The sequence below is a fragment of the Hesperophylax consimilis genome, chromosome 27 (genome assembly GCF_061612785.1).
Source record: "Hesperophylax consimilis isolate HC1 chromosome 27, BYU_Hcon_1.0, whole genome shotgun sequence".
NCBI lineage: Eukaryota > Metazoa > Arthropoda > Insecta > Trichoptera > Limnephilidae > Hesperophylax > Hesperophylax consimilis.
In genome coordinates, this window is record NC_142862.1 from 15,789,546 (window position 1) to 15,803,845 (window position 14,300).

At 32.4% G+C, this 14,300-nt stretch overlaps 2 protein-coding genes across 5 annotated transcripts in view; one reads left to right on the top strand and one right to left on the bottom strand.

Moving 5' to 3' along the window:
- Positions 1–1,545, bottom strand: part of Wdr62 (WD repeat domain 62) — a 323,903-nt gene extending 322,358 nt beyond the window's left edge. For all 4 annotated transcript variants that reach the window (XM_089647948.1, XM_089647947.1, XM_089647946.1 and 1 more), the window contains exon 1: positions 1,443–1,545. The gene's annotated coding sequence lies outside the window, so the exon portion shown is untranslated. The remainder of the gene's footprint in view (positions 1–1,442) is intronic.
- A 1,696-nt stretch (positions 1,546–3,241) lies between these two features.
- su(f) (cleavage stimulation factor subunit su(f)) overlaps positions 3,242–14,300 on the top strand; it is a 49,367-nt gene continuing 38,308 nt past the window's right edge. Inside the window, exons 1-3 of the mRNA XM_089648186.1 lie at positions 3,242–3,382; positions 4,366–4,557; positions 11,230–11,262. Coding sequence (XP_089504312.1) covers positions 3,359–3,382; positions 4,366–4,557; positions 11,230–11,262 — 249 coding nt within the window. The 5' untranslated portion in view covers positions 3,242–3,358. The remainder of the gene's footprint in view (positions 3,383–4,365; positions 4,558–11,229; positions 11,263–14,300) is intronic.

Below are 14,300 nucleotides of genomic sequence, written 5' to 3' on the forward strand. Positions count from 1 at the left end.
CACTGTGCGACGCCGCCGTCGATATAAATATGCGCTCCGCATGCCAAAACCATCTAAGCGTCCCTTTCTTAATCTTACTCACTAAGCTCACATCCGCACTTCATTTTTTCCTAGATCTCCACATTTGTAAAAGAGATCACATTTCTACAGCATTCAGTTCAGTCTACTGTGTAACTGTTCACGGTCATTTTTTTACATCTCCACACAGGATGATGCCACGAGGAAAATAATTTCCCTCGAGGGCTATGATGTCATCTTTAGGGATGCTTTGTGGAGGGTCTTCTTGGGGAGAGAAATAAGAGAATGTTATGAGAACATGTTCTAGGAGGGAGGAAACACAAAGTCCGGAAAACCCTTCCACAGCCGAGCTCATAAATAAACTAGCCGAGCTGTTGAACTCAAGAAAAAATGGTAGAAAGATCCGTTCTCTAGTGACAAATAATGTCAAACGTAAACAAACGAATAATAATCATTTCACTTACCTACAGATGCAGATACAGATCCACAACTGTATTGTGGATAGCTAACAGCAAATGTATAAGCAGGATAAATTATTATTGCTTTCGTCAAAATAATTTCATAAAATTCACTTGTGAAGCAGTTTTTTTATTTATTTATTGAAAATCCATTGAAAAAAAATTGAAAATCATCAAATTACAAAAAAATATATTTTCAATTCCAGACAAACGATAAAATACGTACATTTGTATAACATATATTATTTTACATTTACAATTCGATTATTTGTATTCTATATTTGAAAAGAATACTTTTTGATTCTGTACAAACAAAATTTCAAAATCAGTTTTCATCTTGCAAGTCAAGTTGCATTCCGTGATTTTTCACGGGTAACAACTAGTAATATAATTGTGTATATATATGTGAGTGTGTTGTATAATTTTAAGTTCGAAGACAATGGCGTAAATAATATAATTAATATAAAACTGATAACTTGATAACGAATTGTTATCTATAAATCTGTAGTATTTATCCCACAGTGACATGTTGATAAACGTCAAAATAACAAAAACCTCTTGATTATGAAAATTCATGTAAATAACAGATGAAAAAAAACAAAATATTATAAGCAAAAGTATGTACACACCTGATTATTTGAATACTGCCAGTGGATAGGGTGTCGAAAAATAATTTGATTTGTATTATTTTATCGACCGTCATAATTTACATCTGCGCTTGGACAATAAAACATTTCACACCGTTTTAGACGCACCAAATACTAAACTAATCCTACTTTATTAAGTGAGCTACCTGTCGTTATCACAACCAATAAAATAACACACGGATTCGGATATAATGAAAGGGTAGCAGCCCGTCTACGTTTTAAAATATTAAATAAACAAAGAATGGCCGGGAACACTTGACGGACACAATTCTCAGACACTTGTTTTAGATTATTGAGCACTACATTTAAGGTAACTTACACTTTATAATCAGTAAACCACAAAACAATAGCTTAAATCACTGGACGCGAATAACTATCGATAAACGCGACTTCGCGACAGTTGACTTGACGGATGGAGATTTAACCATAGACTAAATGACAATGTAGATAAGTCGTCTGTTCAAATAAAAATTGCAGATTATCCGATTCAGTCTAGTGATGTCCCTAATCGGAACATTTTGAAAATCTAAATATTTAGAAAATGTATACATTCTAATCGAAACATCACAGTAATCGAATGAATCCCTCGGAATTCAGCGGGAGCAAATCCCAAAACCAATATTTTTCATTACTAGCAATGATTTGTTTTCATTAATGTTCTATCAACAATGCAGCACATTGTTATTATTTTTTTTTAATAAGCAAATAATACGAAACCAAGATACGAAAGTATCGATTTGTCCACGAACATTAAATTATATAAAATATATATTATTTATAACACATATTTTTTATAATATACTAATTTAGTAAGGTGGTAAATCATAAAAAAATTAAATATCTAGATTGTTTAAATAGCTAAACAAAATGATCGATTGTGCCCATCACTAATCCACTCTTCCACAATCTAAGGCTGGCCGCATACATACGTTTTCCGTATTCGATTTCCGAATTCGTTTTCCGTATTCGGAATTCCGTGAGACTAGCGCAAACGTTCGTTTTTCTTCATTCGGAATGTATAAACGTCAGGTACCAGTGTTGCCAACAAGGGCGATATATCGCCATTTAGGCTACTCAGAGCGAGAATCGGCGTCGAAAAAATCTAAAAGGCGACTGGTCGCCAATTAAGCTACTTCAAAAACATCAAATTTAAACATGTCCCGAAATTCTCTAGCCACCCCCCCCCCCCACGAAATTTTTATTTTTACGTAAAAACATCAATTTTAAACATGTCCCACCTAACAGCAAATTCGGCTACTTTACGCTACCTTATGTATGAGAAACGGCGATATTAGGTCAAGATCCGTTGGCAACACTGTATTACGAACGGAAATTTCCGTACGTTTGCGTCGGCACAAACAAACTGTATGCAATAGCTGCGTTCCACATGACGTCATTAGGTTTTTTCCATTCGGTTTCTCCGAACGCGCCGGCTCGCATTCGGAACGTGCGTAAGGAATTTGTTCCGTTCGGAACTAAAACGAACGTGTGCGGCAGTTAATGTATTTTCTACTGATTCCGTGCATTCGGATGTCCGAATACGGAAAACGAATTCGGAAATCGAATACGAAAAACGTATGTATGCGGCCAGCCTAAACATCTATAAAGAAGAATGAAGCGCAACACGACATAATAACATAAAATGTATCACCATAACAGGCATCCAGTATTTTTATATCAGTAAAGTATAGAAATAATTATTTTCATTATAAATTGCTAGGACAGCCCTACATTTTTAATGTCAGTTTCTTCGAAAATATTGTGTAGATTTGTGGATACAAATAGTACATTTAATAAAAATTAAAAGTTCCTTTCATTCTATGGAATCGCAAACACACGACTTTTGGACGCAAGGTTATGGTTTCACAGAAAAACTAGTTAATATTTATGTAAAACTACTGTCTTTACGCAACTTCGGTTGAACGGATTTTTTAATAATAATGTGTAGAATATGTAGCCTTTTTAGGCGTGTAAATAAATAAATATTATTTCACCTGGAATATAATCGATACTTGCGATAAATGCCGATTAAGGATCGATTATCATCGGTATTCCCTAGCTGTTAATATTCCATAGATAAGCATCAAGCCGCCGCTCCGCGATCCGTGTTCTTTTTGGCTTTACGATTCTAGATGTGGTTGTCAAATTACTCTCGTTAAAATAAAATATTTTCAGCGCATAGTTTGAGTTTAGAGCGTGATTATCGGTTCCCAGTCACTAAGCAAACGTGTAAAAATGACGGAAGAAATAGGAGACATTGTAAGTACCAGTATTTATTGAGTATTTCAACATCGGTTATTCGTAATCTATGTTCGGCTTTGTACACAGTTCATGGCTTGTACGCTGATTATACAAATCAATTAACACGGTAATATGGCCGACATAAGTGCACTGCATACATATTCCTTCCGTTAAATCAAGAGATTTAATATGAGGACTAGTTATTTGTTGTTAGTTATTTCTGTTCTTCTCCCTCCTTGTGTGTAATAACATAAATATTATCATAAAAACATTTTTTGTATTCTGCATCAAAATCATAAAGTAGCAGGAGCGTCAATGTGCATTTGTATTAACCCATCTGCATAGGTAAATTCTAAAAAATATATTATTTAATGAGTAGTTTTAGGCAAATTTATTTTCAACTATTAAGCTGGTATTCAGTTCGTAATAGTCAATTTAGGTTATGTTACATTAATAATATTTGCGAATGTATTTCATTTGAATTAGAAATTTTATTTTAATGAACTAAATTTGAATAAATATTTAAAATGGTCAACTTTTAGGATTGCTGGCCACGCAATCTCAACAAACATGTATATTTTTAATACATATTGATTCAACTTTACTATATAAGACAACTATTTGCTTTTGGGGGAATGGAAAATACTGTATTAAAAATTAAAATTACTAAAAAGCCAAAAAATTTCCACTAATATATCAACTTTCCTAACATTTTCTTTTACCTTTATGTTGCATTTTTTTCAATCTATTTTACTTAAAAATATATACAAACTTGGAAACTTGAAATATCCCTGCAAAACCCCTGCGAGCAAATAAAATAAATAATTTCATTTGTTTATTGGGTCCTGCCACCAATCAGGTTCTTCCAAGTGTGCCTTTTCATTGTCACCTTCAGTCACTGAAGATATAAACCGATATAACTGTGTCCTTTCCACTTGGACCATTTAAAAAAAGACTTTTGTTAAAGATATATGATTCTTTTACGTGACGTTTGTTCCCAGGACTGGGGCAACGAGAGACTATCGCGTGCCCAGCGTCAGGTGGAGACCAACCCGTACGATGTAGACTCCTGGTCCCTGCTGGTGCGGGAGTCCAGCGGGAGGACCATCGGCGAGGTGCGGGGGCTCTACGAGGCTCTGGTCAGCGCTTTTCCCTCCACCGGCAGATACTGGAAGATGTATATTGAGCAGGAGGTACGTTTATAGGTTTATTTTTAAGATGATTTTGCTGTTTTTGTTTGTTTATGATGATTGGTTGATGCTGTTTATGATGATTGGTTCATTTTATTTTCCTCTTAGCATTTCTACTATCCTAATAAATTGCCTACACATCATTACCTTACGTATAAGCATGAGACGATGTGTGAATTAGGGTGAGGAGGGGTGTGAGTGGTGCGGCAGTCGGTCCCAGAAGAGTCAAGAAGAGGTGAGAATATGCATAAAGATGCTAGAGGATCCGGGGCGTGCCAAAAAGATCCAAGCAGTGCCAAGGCAAGCCAAGGAATGCCAAGGAAGGGCGAGAAGAGCTCAACATTGGAGGTTGCCCACCACTTTCCCACGGCGTTTTAAAGATGGTTTCCTCCTTCACCGACAACAAGACTTTATTTATAAAATGACTGCGAGAAGAGTCAAGACGAATCAATAAGAGCCAAGAAGGGGTGAGAAGATACAAGAACAGCCAATAAGGGCCAAGAAGATTCAAGAAGAGCCGAGGCAAGCCAAGAATAAACAAGAAGAGCCAAGGCGAACCAATGAGACCAGAAGAGCCAAGGGGGCCAGAAGATACAAGAAGAGACAAGAAAGACCAAGAAGAACCATAAAGAGGCAAGAAGATGAAAGATATGAAGAAAAAAACAACACTCATTCAGATCCTTTTTTTCCTGCCTATCCTAAATTCCAATATTGGCTTATTAGGTTGCCATGTATACCGGCCGATACTTGACGATATTTCGGCCTCTTTCCAAGAGTTTTCTTCAATCGTTAATACTGTATCATCCGCATAAGATATAATCTTTCCGATGATTGGGAGTTCAAAAAGTTCATTTACATATATGAATAGTATTGGGCCCAACACAGTTCCTTGTGGGATTCCAAAGTAATTTTTTTCTGTATCACTTAACTCGTTATTTACTTTCACTTGCTGGGTTCTTTGATATAGATAAGTATTTATCCACGATTTAGCTTTGTCAGTTATTCCTAAATTATTTACTTTGTTGATTAATTTTGATTGAAGTGAAACACTGTCAAAAGCTTTACGGAGGTCAATTAATATACTTAAGCATTTTTTCCCTTTATCCAATGCTTTATAAATAACTCTAGTTAATTCCGCTATTGCGTCTTGCATGCTCAATTTTTCTCTGAAACCGTATTGGCTGGGGTTAATACATTTTTTGTTTTCCATGTAATCTACAATTTGTTTCTTTATTACTCTGTTGTATATTTTAGCTACATTGGATGTTAATTGGATATTTGCCCGATAGCAAATGGTTCACATTGCCGACAATCTTACACAGATGGCGCCATAAAAAATATTTGTAGGAAATTCCCGCCCCTTTGTTTGTTACTACTTACTTTGACAATAATTCTTGAATAATTTAAAACTACTTTTCAGACCCATTCACGTATTCAGAAATTGTGTTGACAAAATTATTTGCTCGGTATATCAGGGAATCGACCTCTTTATAACAGTCAACAACTATATGAAGATAAGCCTGAACCAAAATATGGTTTTGTAATTGCTCATTATAGCCGTGAACTCGCTATTGCCGTGATCGTTATAACCAAGTTCCACTGTATAAAAAATTAAAGACTTTGGTCGAGTTTGATTGAACACAAAAATAAAATTTTAAAATACTAAAATGGCTACTGCCTACACTAGTAGCTAAAATCCAATAAAAATAGCACAACAAGCCAGTTATACCAGCAATGGATAGGCAGAAAAATTCTTAAATCTGTGTATTTTCATATTTAAAACGGTCCGAAAGGGTTAATAAGAACCAAAACCTTAAAATTTTTTAAAACAAAGTGTTTTCAAGCTGCCAAATATTTGCTCTGCATCATTTCCCATATTGCATTGTCAGCATTTAGCAACATTAGATCACAATCTTGCCAATGAGCAATAATGTGGTCACAACCACTGTTTTGCAAGATTGTTATATAAAATATTTTGTCAAAAACGAAAACACAAACAATTAGTTGGCAAGGTTGACAACTGTATACACACAGCCTTGAGTAGAGTTGTTTAATTTCATTAATTATTGTCTTATCAAACATCTTTACCAGTTTTATTAATGTCCAATTATCATTTTATCAGTGACGTAAGATGTTTTGTATATTCTACCATCTCTATTATACTAAAATAAAGTCGCTATCCGCGTCTGTCTGTTTGTGCGCTTAGTTCTTATAAACGCAATGGATTTTGATAGGGTTTCACTATCATTTAGAGAATTTCTTCATGTATATTGTATTGTATTTATAGAAAGTAGAAAAAAGTCAAGCAATGCCGGATACACGTCGGCTAGTTTAATACTATTGGCAAAAATTGATTGTGCTGCAATCGCTTAAAAGGTTTTACATGGCAACACAAAGATGGCTCATAGGTAGAGATGGCAAAATTTCGTTTTAACTAAAAACGCGAAAAAATATTTATGTTTCGAAAATAGGGAATTTATAAGTTTTCTTTGCGTTTCAAGGCATTTGAAAGTGTTTCCAGTGATTTCTATTTCGCGAATTAACGCGAAAAACGTGATTTTGGCCGTATTTCAGCTAAATTATTCTATTTAGCGAAATAGGCACGAATTTCCCGAAAATACCGGGTATTAAAATAATATGTGAGAATTTCAAAAAAACGATATTTACATTAAGATTTTTTATAATTTTATTACTATTTTATGTGTAAATATTAAATATTTTTGTACTGTAGGCTAAAATTGCTTTTTGACATTACACAAATTATGCGAAATAAATTACGCCTATTGATGTTAATCGCAATCTGCATTTGTTGTGTTTTTGTTTGACCCGTACTTAGAGTTTCCTTCCTTATTAATTTAATATTAAAATTAATTATTTATAATCTTTCACATGGAAATACTTGCAAATGAAGGTTAAACATATATTTTACCAAAAATACTTAAAATATGCGCTAAAAACATTCAGGAAATAAATTTTTTTCTATTTTGTTACAAAACGCTAAATTATGCCTCAAATTGCTAAATTTCCAATCGTTAATGCTAAAAAATCTGAAAATTAATGCTAAATTTTGCCATCTCTACTCATAGGAAAATGAATGCAATTTTAGTATCACAATGGTCCAAGTGCTAATTTTTTCTATTTTTTTTTACCAGTGTTCAGAAATTCCGTGTGGATAATTTATATATCCAGACAAATTTATGTTTAAGCTTTTTTTATTATTTAATGCTTTGCAAGAAAGATAATTATTTTGAAAGGATTTTTTTTGTATTTCTAAAACGAATGTATCAAATTAGTAATGTCTTTTTTTTTTTTTTTTAATTTTCATTGCCAAATTCGAATGTGAAGAACAAATTTCAAATACAAAGTGAGTAGCTTGGTGTTGCCATAGTAATATTTTATTATTATTATTTTTTTTAATTTTTGTAAAAAAATTATAATAATAGAAACAAATATTTAAGTCGGGAGAGATGTAAAATTTGCACAAAATAGGTTATTAGGTTCTTAATTTGGGTTATTTAAATCATTCAAGCATATTTTTTAACCTTCAAACCTAACTTTGATTGAGAAAAATGGAACTTTAATGCATCATTTAAAAAAAAAAAAATTTTAAGAAATAAATTAATTGCATATAAAATATTATTTACATTAGTTTTCTACATATTAAGAGATTTGCATACTACTCTTACACAGAAGCGTCAGCTTGTGTTTGGAAGATGAGTGTACAGTACATTATTGTAGTTATTTGTAAGTAATTAATAATATTATAAGTATTCGTTGTAGTAAGTACATTAAAAAATATTTATATTACATATTTTGTAGATGTGATATAAATGTAAGTAATATTTTATATACAGGGTGTATCGGCACATACCCGACAAACTTTAACCAGCTATTCCTTAGCATATTTGGAGTAAAAAATCTTATGTGCACTTTGCTGTCCGGTAACGTTTTTTTTTAATAAAAAAATTATTATTCATACTTTCACCACATGTCACCACTGTTTTATCCTTTGTCAAAGTTTGAAAACCCATCTGGCAATATTTTATTCGAATTCCGTTGAATAATGCACGTGTGCACCTATATTGGCGCACTTTTACAATCACAACGAAAGGGGTGCTTATAACAGCTGTTGAACACGAAAAGCAATCCCAATGACAGTGATGTAGTGTGGAAATTTTTAATTTTTTTGTTTTTAATTGAAAAAAAAATGCTACCGGACAGCAAAGTGCCCATAACATTTTTTACTCCAAATGTGCTAAGGAATAGCTGGTTAAAGTTTGTCTGGTTAGTGCCGATACACCCTGTATAGAAAATGAGTGATATCGGTTATTTTTAAAAGCATTTTACCATCTCCCCCGACATAAATATACTAGTCCCAGCGAAAGATTGTGCATACATTCCAGTATCTTCTGATTTTTTTATTTTCAAACAATACGTGCGAGAAGGAAGAGGATGAACATCGATGACATCTGTACGAGCTCTGGCTGGGCCTAGTTTAATAATTTTTCGTAATAATAAAGATAAATCCAAGTATTTAATAAATAAATTTTCAGTATTAAGCGTGAGGCGGAATTTATTGTTATTTTTTTCTAGTACAGCTTATCGCAACATTAGTAATAAGCTAGTCACTAGTCGTTACCATGATTGATGATGTTTGTTTGAATAATGGAGTTTTTTTTAAGCTAATTTGTCAGGTGATGTATAAATTAGTATTGATGCTTTTAAATATTAATGGTCATCAAAGTTTTTATGTCATTTTCATATTTGATGCAGTAATTTTGCATTTTCATGATGAATATTATAATTATTATTACACTTTGAACACTTCATAATAGACAGGTTCTTTTCTGTGTTCTTTTTTTGCCTTTTTATTTAGTTTCCACACTATTTACAAAAAAAAAATTACAAACTTAACGTAAATATAAAATAGGTTTTACACAAAGTTTTTACACCAACTCTTTTTTTTGTTATTGAACAATATGTCGCAGTTGATGTTGACTGATGTTTTTGTGTAAGACGACTTCTATGTTGAGCGAACTATTGGCATCTGTTTTCCCCCCTTCATATAATGCAGACCTCAGAGGAAGCTACAAGCAAAAAATGTTTATATTCTTGGTATACCTTATATTGTAGGTAATAGGCATTAAAATCGCTTGACAAACGGAGTCTAGAAACGTTCGATTTCAAGCACAAAACTGGTTTTTATTTATTTTGTAAATAATTTTATAAGAAAGCAAAAAAATTAATCAAGTGAAACTGTCACAGATAATCTTAGCTACACATAATACTGTATTTTTTAAAAGTTGTTTCCTTTAAGCGTTCATAATTTCTGTTGGAAAAATATTTTTTTTATCATTTTATTTTTTATTTTTTTATTGAATGATGTATTTTTTATTTGTATTCTACTCAAGCAAAACGAGAGGAAAACCTTCGATTGTCTAAAGCATATTTTTTCGTATTCATAATGTACACCAATTCTTTTTAAAGATTAATCAAAATAGTGATTTGGCTTTAAGCTTCGCCTTAATCTCCATCTCTAATCTCCAGACCCGCATTAATAAATCCCTTCCTACAGCCCCTACCTTAACCCGCCTCACAGTACAGTCCATGCTAGCTTTTTGTTTGACAAGCCCCCAAGAAGGCTTTGAAGCAGAGAATGGATGGTTACCCCGAGAAGATTTCCTCTTGGTAAATATTTATATGTTATAACCTAGTCGAATTTAATGTTTCAAAGACTCAATCATGTCCGATTATGTTTAAAAGGGATCTAGTCTCCTTCAACGGAAGCAATTCTAAATCTGGTTCTTGAACATCTGTACAGGTTCACAATGTCTTTTTATCTAATTATTCTTTTTAAATAATATGAATACTTTCATAAAGTGATGTGAAGATATCATTTTAATTTAATAAGGAATATATACTAAGGTAACTACTGTAAAATGTAGAAACAAATTTATTAATTTGGAGTTGTGGGAGAATTTCTTCTCATGACAACTTATTTTTTGTTGTTGTTTTTTTGTTTTTAAGTTATGTTTTAATTTTATTATTTAATTTAAAATGTTGGTCTACAAATTAAACTTGATAACAGTAAAAAAAAATTTTTTTAATGATTTTATTTGTTTTGCTTTTTTTTTTCAAAAGCATCATTTTTTCCTATTATGTTTTCAAAGGACAATATTATATGCTTTTAATAAAGTCTTACAGATGATTTACTTTGGTACTGTAGTTTTCTTTTTTAAATGTTCTATAATACATGGTTTTTTGTCCTTCAAAACATGGTAAAACATGCCTTTTTTACCCCTGAAACACGGTTTTTTATTTTTGGGATATTTCATCACTGAAACCACCGTGCTCCATGTAGGTCCTCAAATTGTTTTGGTTATTTTGGGATATGGCATCACTGAAACCACCATGCTCCGTGTAGGTCCTCAAATTGTTTTGGTTATTTTGGGACATGGCATCACTGAAACCACCATGCTCCGTGTAGGTCCTCAAATTGTTTTGGTTATTTTGGGACATGGCATCACTGAAACCACCGTGCTCCGTGTAGGTCCTCAAATTGTTTTGGTTATTTTGGGACATGGCATCACTGAAACCACCATGCTCCGTGTAGGTCCTCAAATTGTTTTGGTTATTTTGGAATGTATGTTAAATTTGAATTTATCTTTCTTTCAGATGAAAGCCAGAAATTTTGAACGAGTTGAAAAGGTTAGTTGTAATTTTAATGTTACTCTTATAAACCCCTGTTAATTATTTTTTCAAACCCAATTTGAATTTTTTTTTCTTTGCAATGTAATAAAGTTTTCATTTTAATTTACTCCGTGAAAAGTACTCTTGATATTATATTAAAATGTAATAATTATAATTGCAAATTCAAAGGGACTTCACCACCTCTAAGGAAACTGCCGATTAGTGCTACTTGTCGAGTAGCATATGTTATCTGTTTCACCGTCGCTGAGTAACACTGCCCTTCAAGTAAATGTCTGTTTTTACAGTCATGTTAATCCTGTGATTAAAGTTCTTTGATAAAGTAGTTACTTAACACTTTACCCAGGGGTGGTGGATTACCCTCCTAATTGAATAAATCTTCACTTTGGTTGGGTTCTTTGTGTTTTAATTTATAAATTATTAAAAAAAATCACTTTGCTCTGAAAATTTTTAACAGATTTTTGCAAAACCAAAGCATTTTATATAATAAAATATTTATTTTTATGTAAGGTATACTTGTTGGTAGTAAACAATCTGTGATATTATATTTTAACTAACTGAAATGACTTTTTCCAGCATTTATGAGCCAGCCCTCCATATTTGTATATGTATCTTATTTATTTTACAAAAAAAAACATCAGAGTACAACGTGAAATCCTATTGACGTATTGAAAAATTTCTCCCTGATGTTAAAAATGTCCTAAAATAAATGAAAAAATACATTTAATTTGTTTTTATGCAAAACATCTATAAACGTGTTATCAAACTTTGAAAATAAAATTTTGCATTGCTTGTTTTAAAACATTTCAAAATTAGTAGAAAAGAATGATAAATTGATTTTACAAAAACGCTAATGCAAAATTATACTTTTGAAGTTTTCTTTTACCCTGAGTGAGATTGTATATTAAATAAAATGTGAAAATATTTAATTATTTATTTGTGCGATTGATCATTTTGTAGGTAGTAATTATTATGGTATCAAATCTATATCTATCCTGATAGTTCCTTTGTCAATATATTGTTACCAACCCAGAAGTAGACTGAATGCTGTAGAAATGAGATACCTGAGGTATACGTGTGGTAGTACCATGTTTGAACATGTTACGGTAAATGTGGAGATTTAGAAAGATTGTAAGTCTGAAGAAAGTGTAGTGGATGGTATAAGAAGTAAGGGTCATCCGAGAAAGACATGGCAGGACCAAGTGAATCAATTGAACCAAGTGAAGTCTTGTCATGTCAGACTGTAACTGGGCATCTTCGCCAAAGTCTGTACATGTTTTTATGCTTTCGATTACGTTACTTTTACGTTTTATTTTTAAGTTAAAAGGACGTTAAAAAATAAATAAATATGGTCACAGAATGGAACTAATGGATTCTATATCACAAATTTTAAGTGTGATTTTTTCAATGTTGCACGAAATTTATGTTAAAAATGTATATTTTCGAAAAATATATTATGTAAGCTATTTAAGAAACCACCAAATTAATCTTACACACCTAAAATCAATTAAAAAAATTTGATTTTGTTTCATTGAATGTAGAAATGCGCATTGTAAAAACACGCTACCTTATGCTCTAAATAATTAATTAAAAATGTATACAGTTTCGACAGTTGTTGTATTTAACTTACTCAATAAAATAAATTTGTTAAAAATATATAATTTTCCAATATTCCATAATATGTAACTATGAAAATTCCAATCGAAATCGTCGGACATTTCAAAAACACAATGTACAAACTTTGACGAAAATTAACTGTACATAATAATATAAGTTATAAGACAGGAAACAGTGGACTGAATGACCGCAGATAAGAGAACAGTTTGTGTAAAATGCAATATTATAATCAGTGCTAACATAGTCGTTCAAAATTGTAGCTCGTGTCTCGATAGGTATTGGATTAGTCATTGTTATGATATGGAGCCTCTGGATGTCCTTCCTATCCTACAGTACTTCAGTGACCTTGTTAGTTGCCTCGTATTTGCGAAGTATGAGATTTGGCAAGGCTGATAAGGACATTGAAAGAATGATGTATGAAAGAAAATCCATTAATGGAAGACTGAACTAGTCCTGGGTCGATTGTGAACTATCTGATCATTTTAACACGATTACTTTCTAAAACAAAATTCGATCATTTAATGAACTTGATAAACGACCATAGATGTATAAATTTTGTAGACCGGGCGTCTCGAATCTCGTTCTTGCCACAGAGATGGTTTGTACCTAATATCAGTAAACCTTCCCACCACAGGGAACGTGCTTCAAAAGTGATTGTTTGAAGAGTTGCATATAACTGTACAGAGTTGTATAGCTATATAAAGAGTTGTATAACTTTATAAAGAGTTGTATTACTGTATAGCTGTACATCTATATGAAGAGTTGTGTAACTGTATAGCTGTGTATCTCTATAAAGAGTTGTATAACTGTATAGTTGTATAACCGTATAGTTGTATATCTTTATAATTGTATAACTTTATAGTTGTATAACTAAGAGTAGTATAAGTTTCATATAATAAGTGCACCAGTCTACGGTAACTGTAATCTAGAAGTGTCAGTCCATTTCAAATTAACCATTTCTATTTCGACTTGAGACACCCGATCTACACGATTTATACGATCCGATTGGTACTTTTGACTTCAAAGATCAGATACTTTCGACCCAATCACTTCGCCAGTGGGTCGGGATCGACCAGGTTTCTGTAAAATGATTGATCAACCCAGCTGTAGACTGAACATGTTAGTCAGTAATACTAATAATAAGTTGTCCAATGTAGCAAAGTTATGAATCCACATCGGAGTGCTTATACCAACCAGAGAGGAAGGATGAAAGTTGACTGAATGCTGTAGAAATGAAAACTATGTGTGTGGTAAAACCAAGTATGACTGTGTTATGCTGCGTATACATGTGTAAACCAAAGCGCGAGCTGAACCATGAATTATGTGAAAGGAAAGAAGCAACCCCACACAGCATTTCATGCCGTTTGAGGCTTTTTCGTTCCTTCCCTATAATTTGTGGTTCGGCACGCGCTTCGTAATGT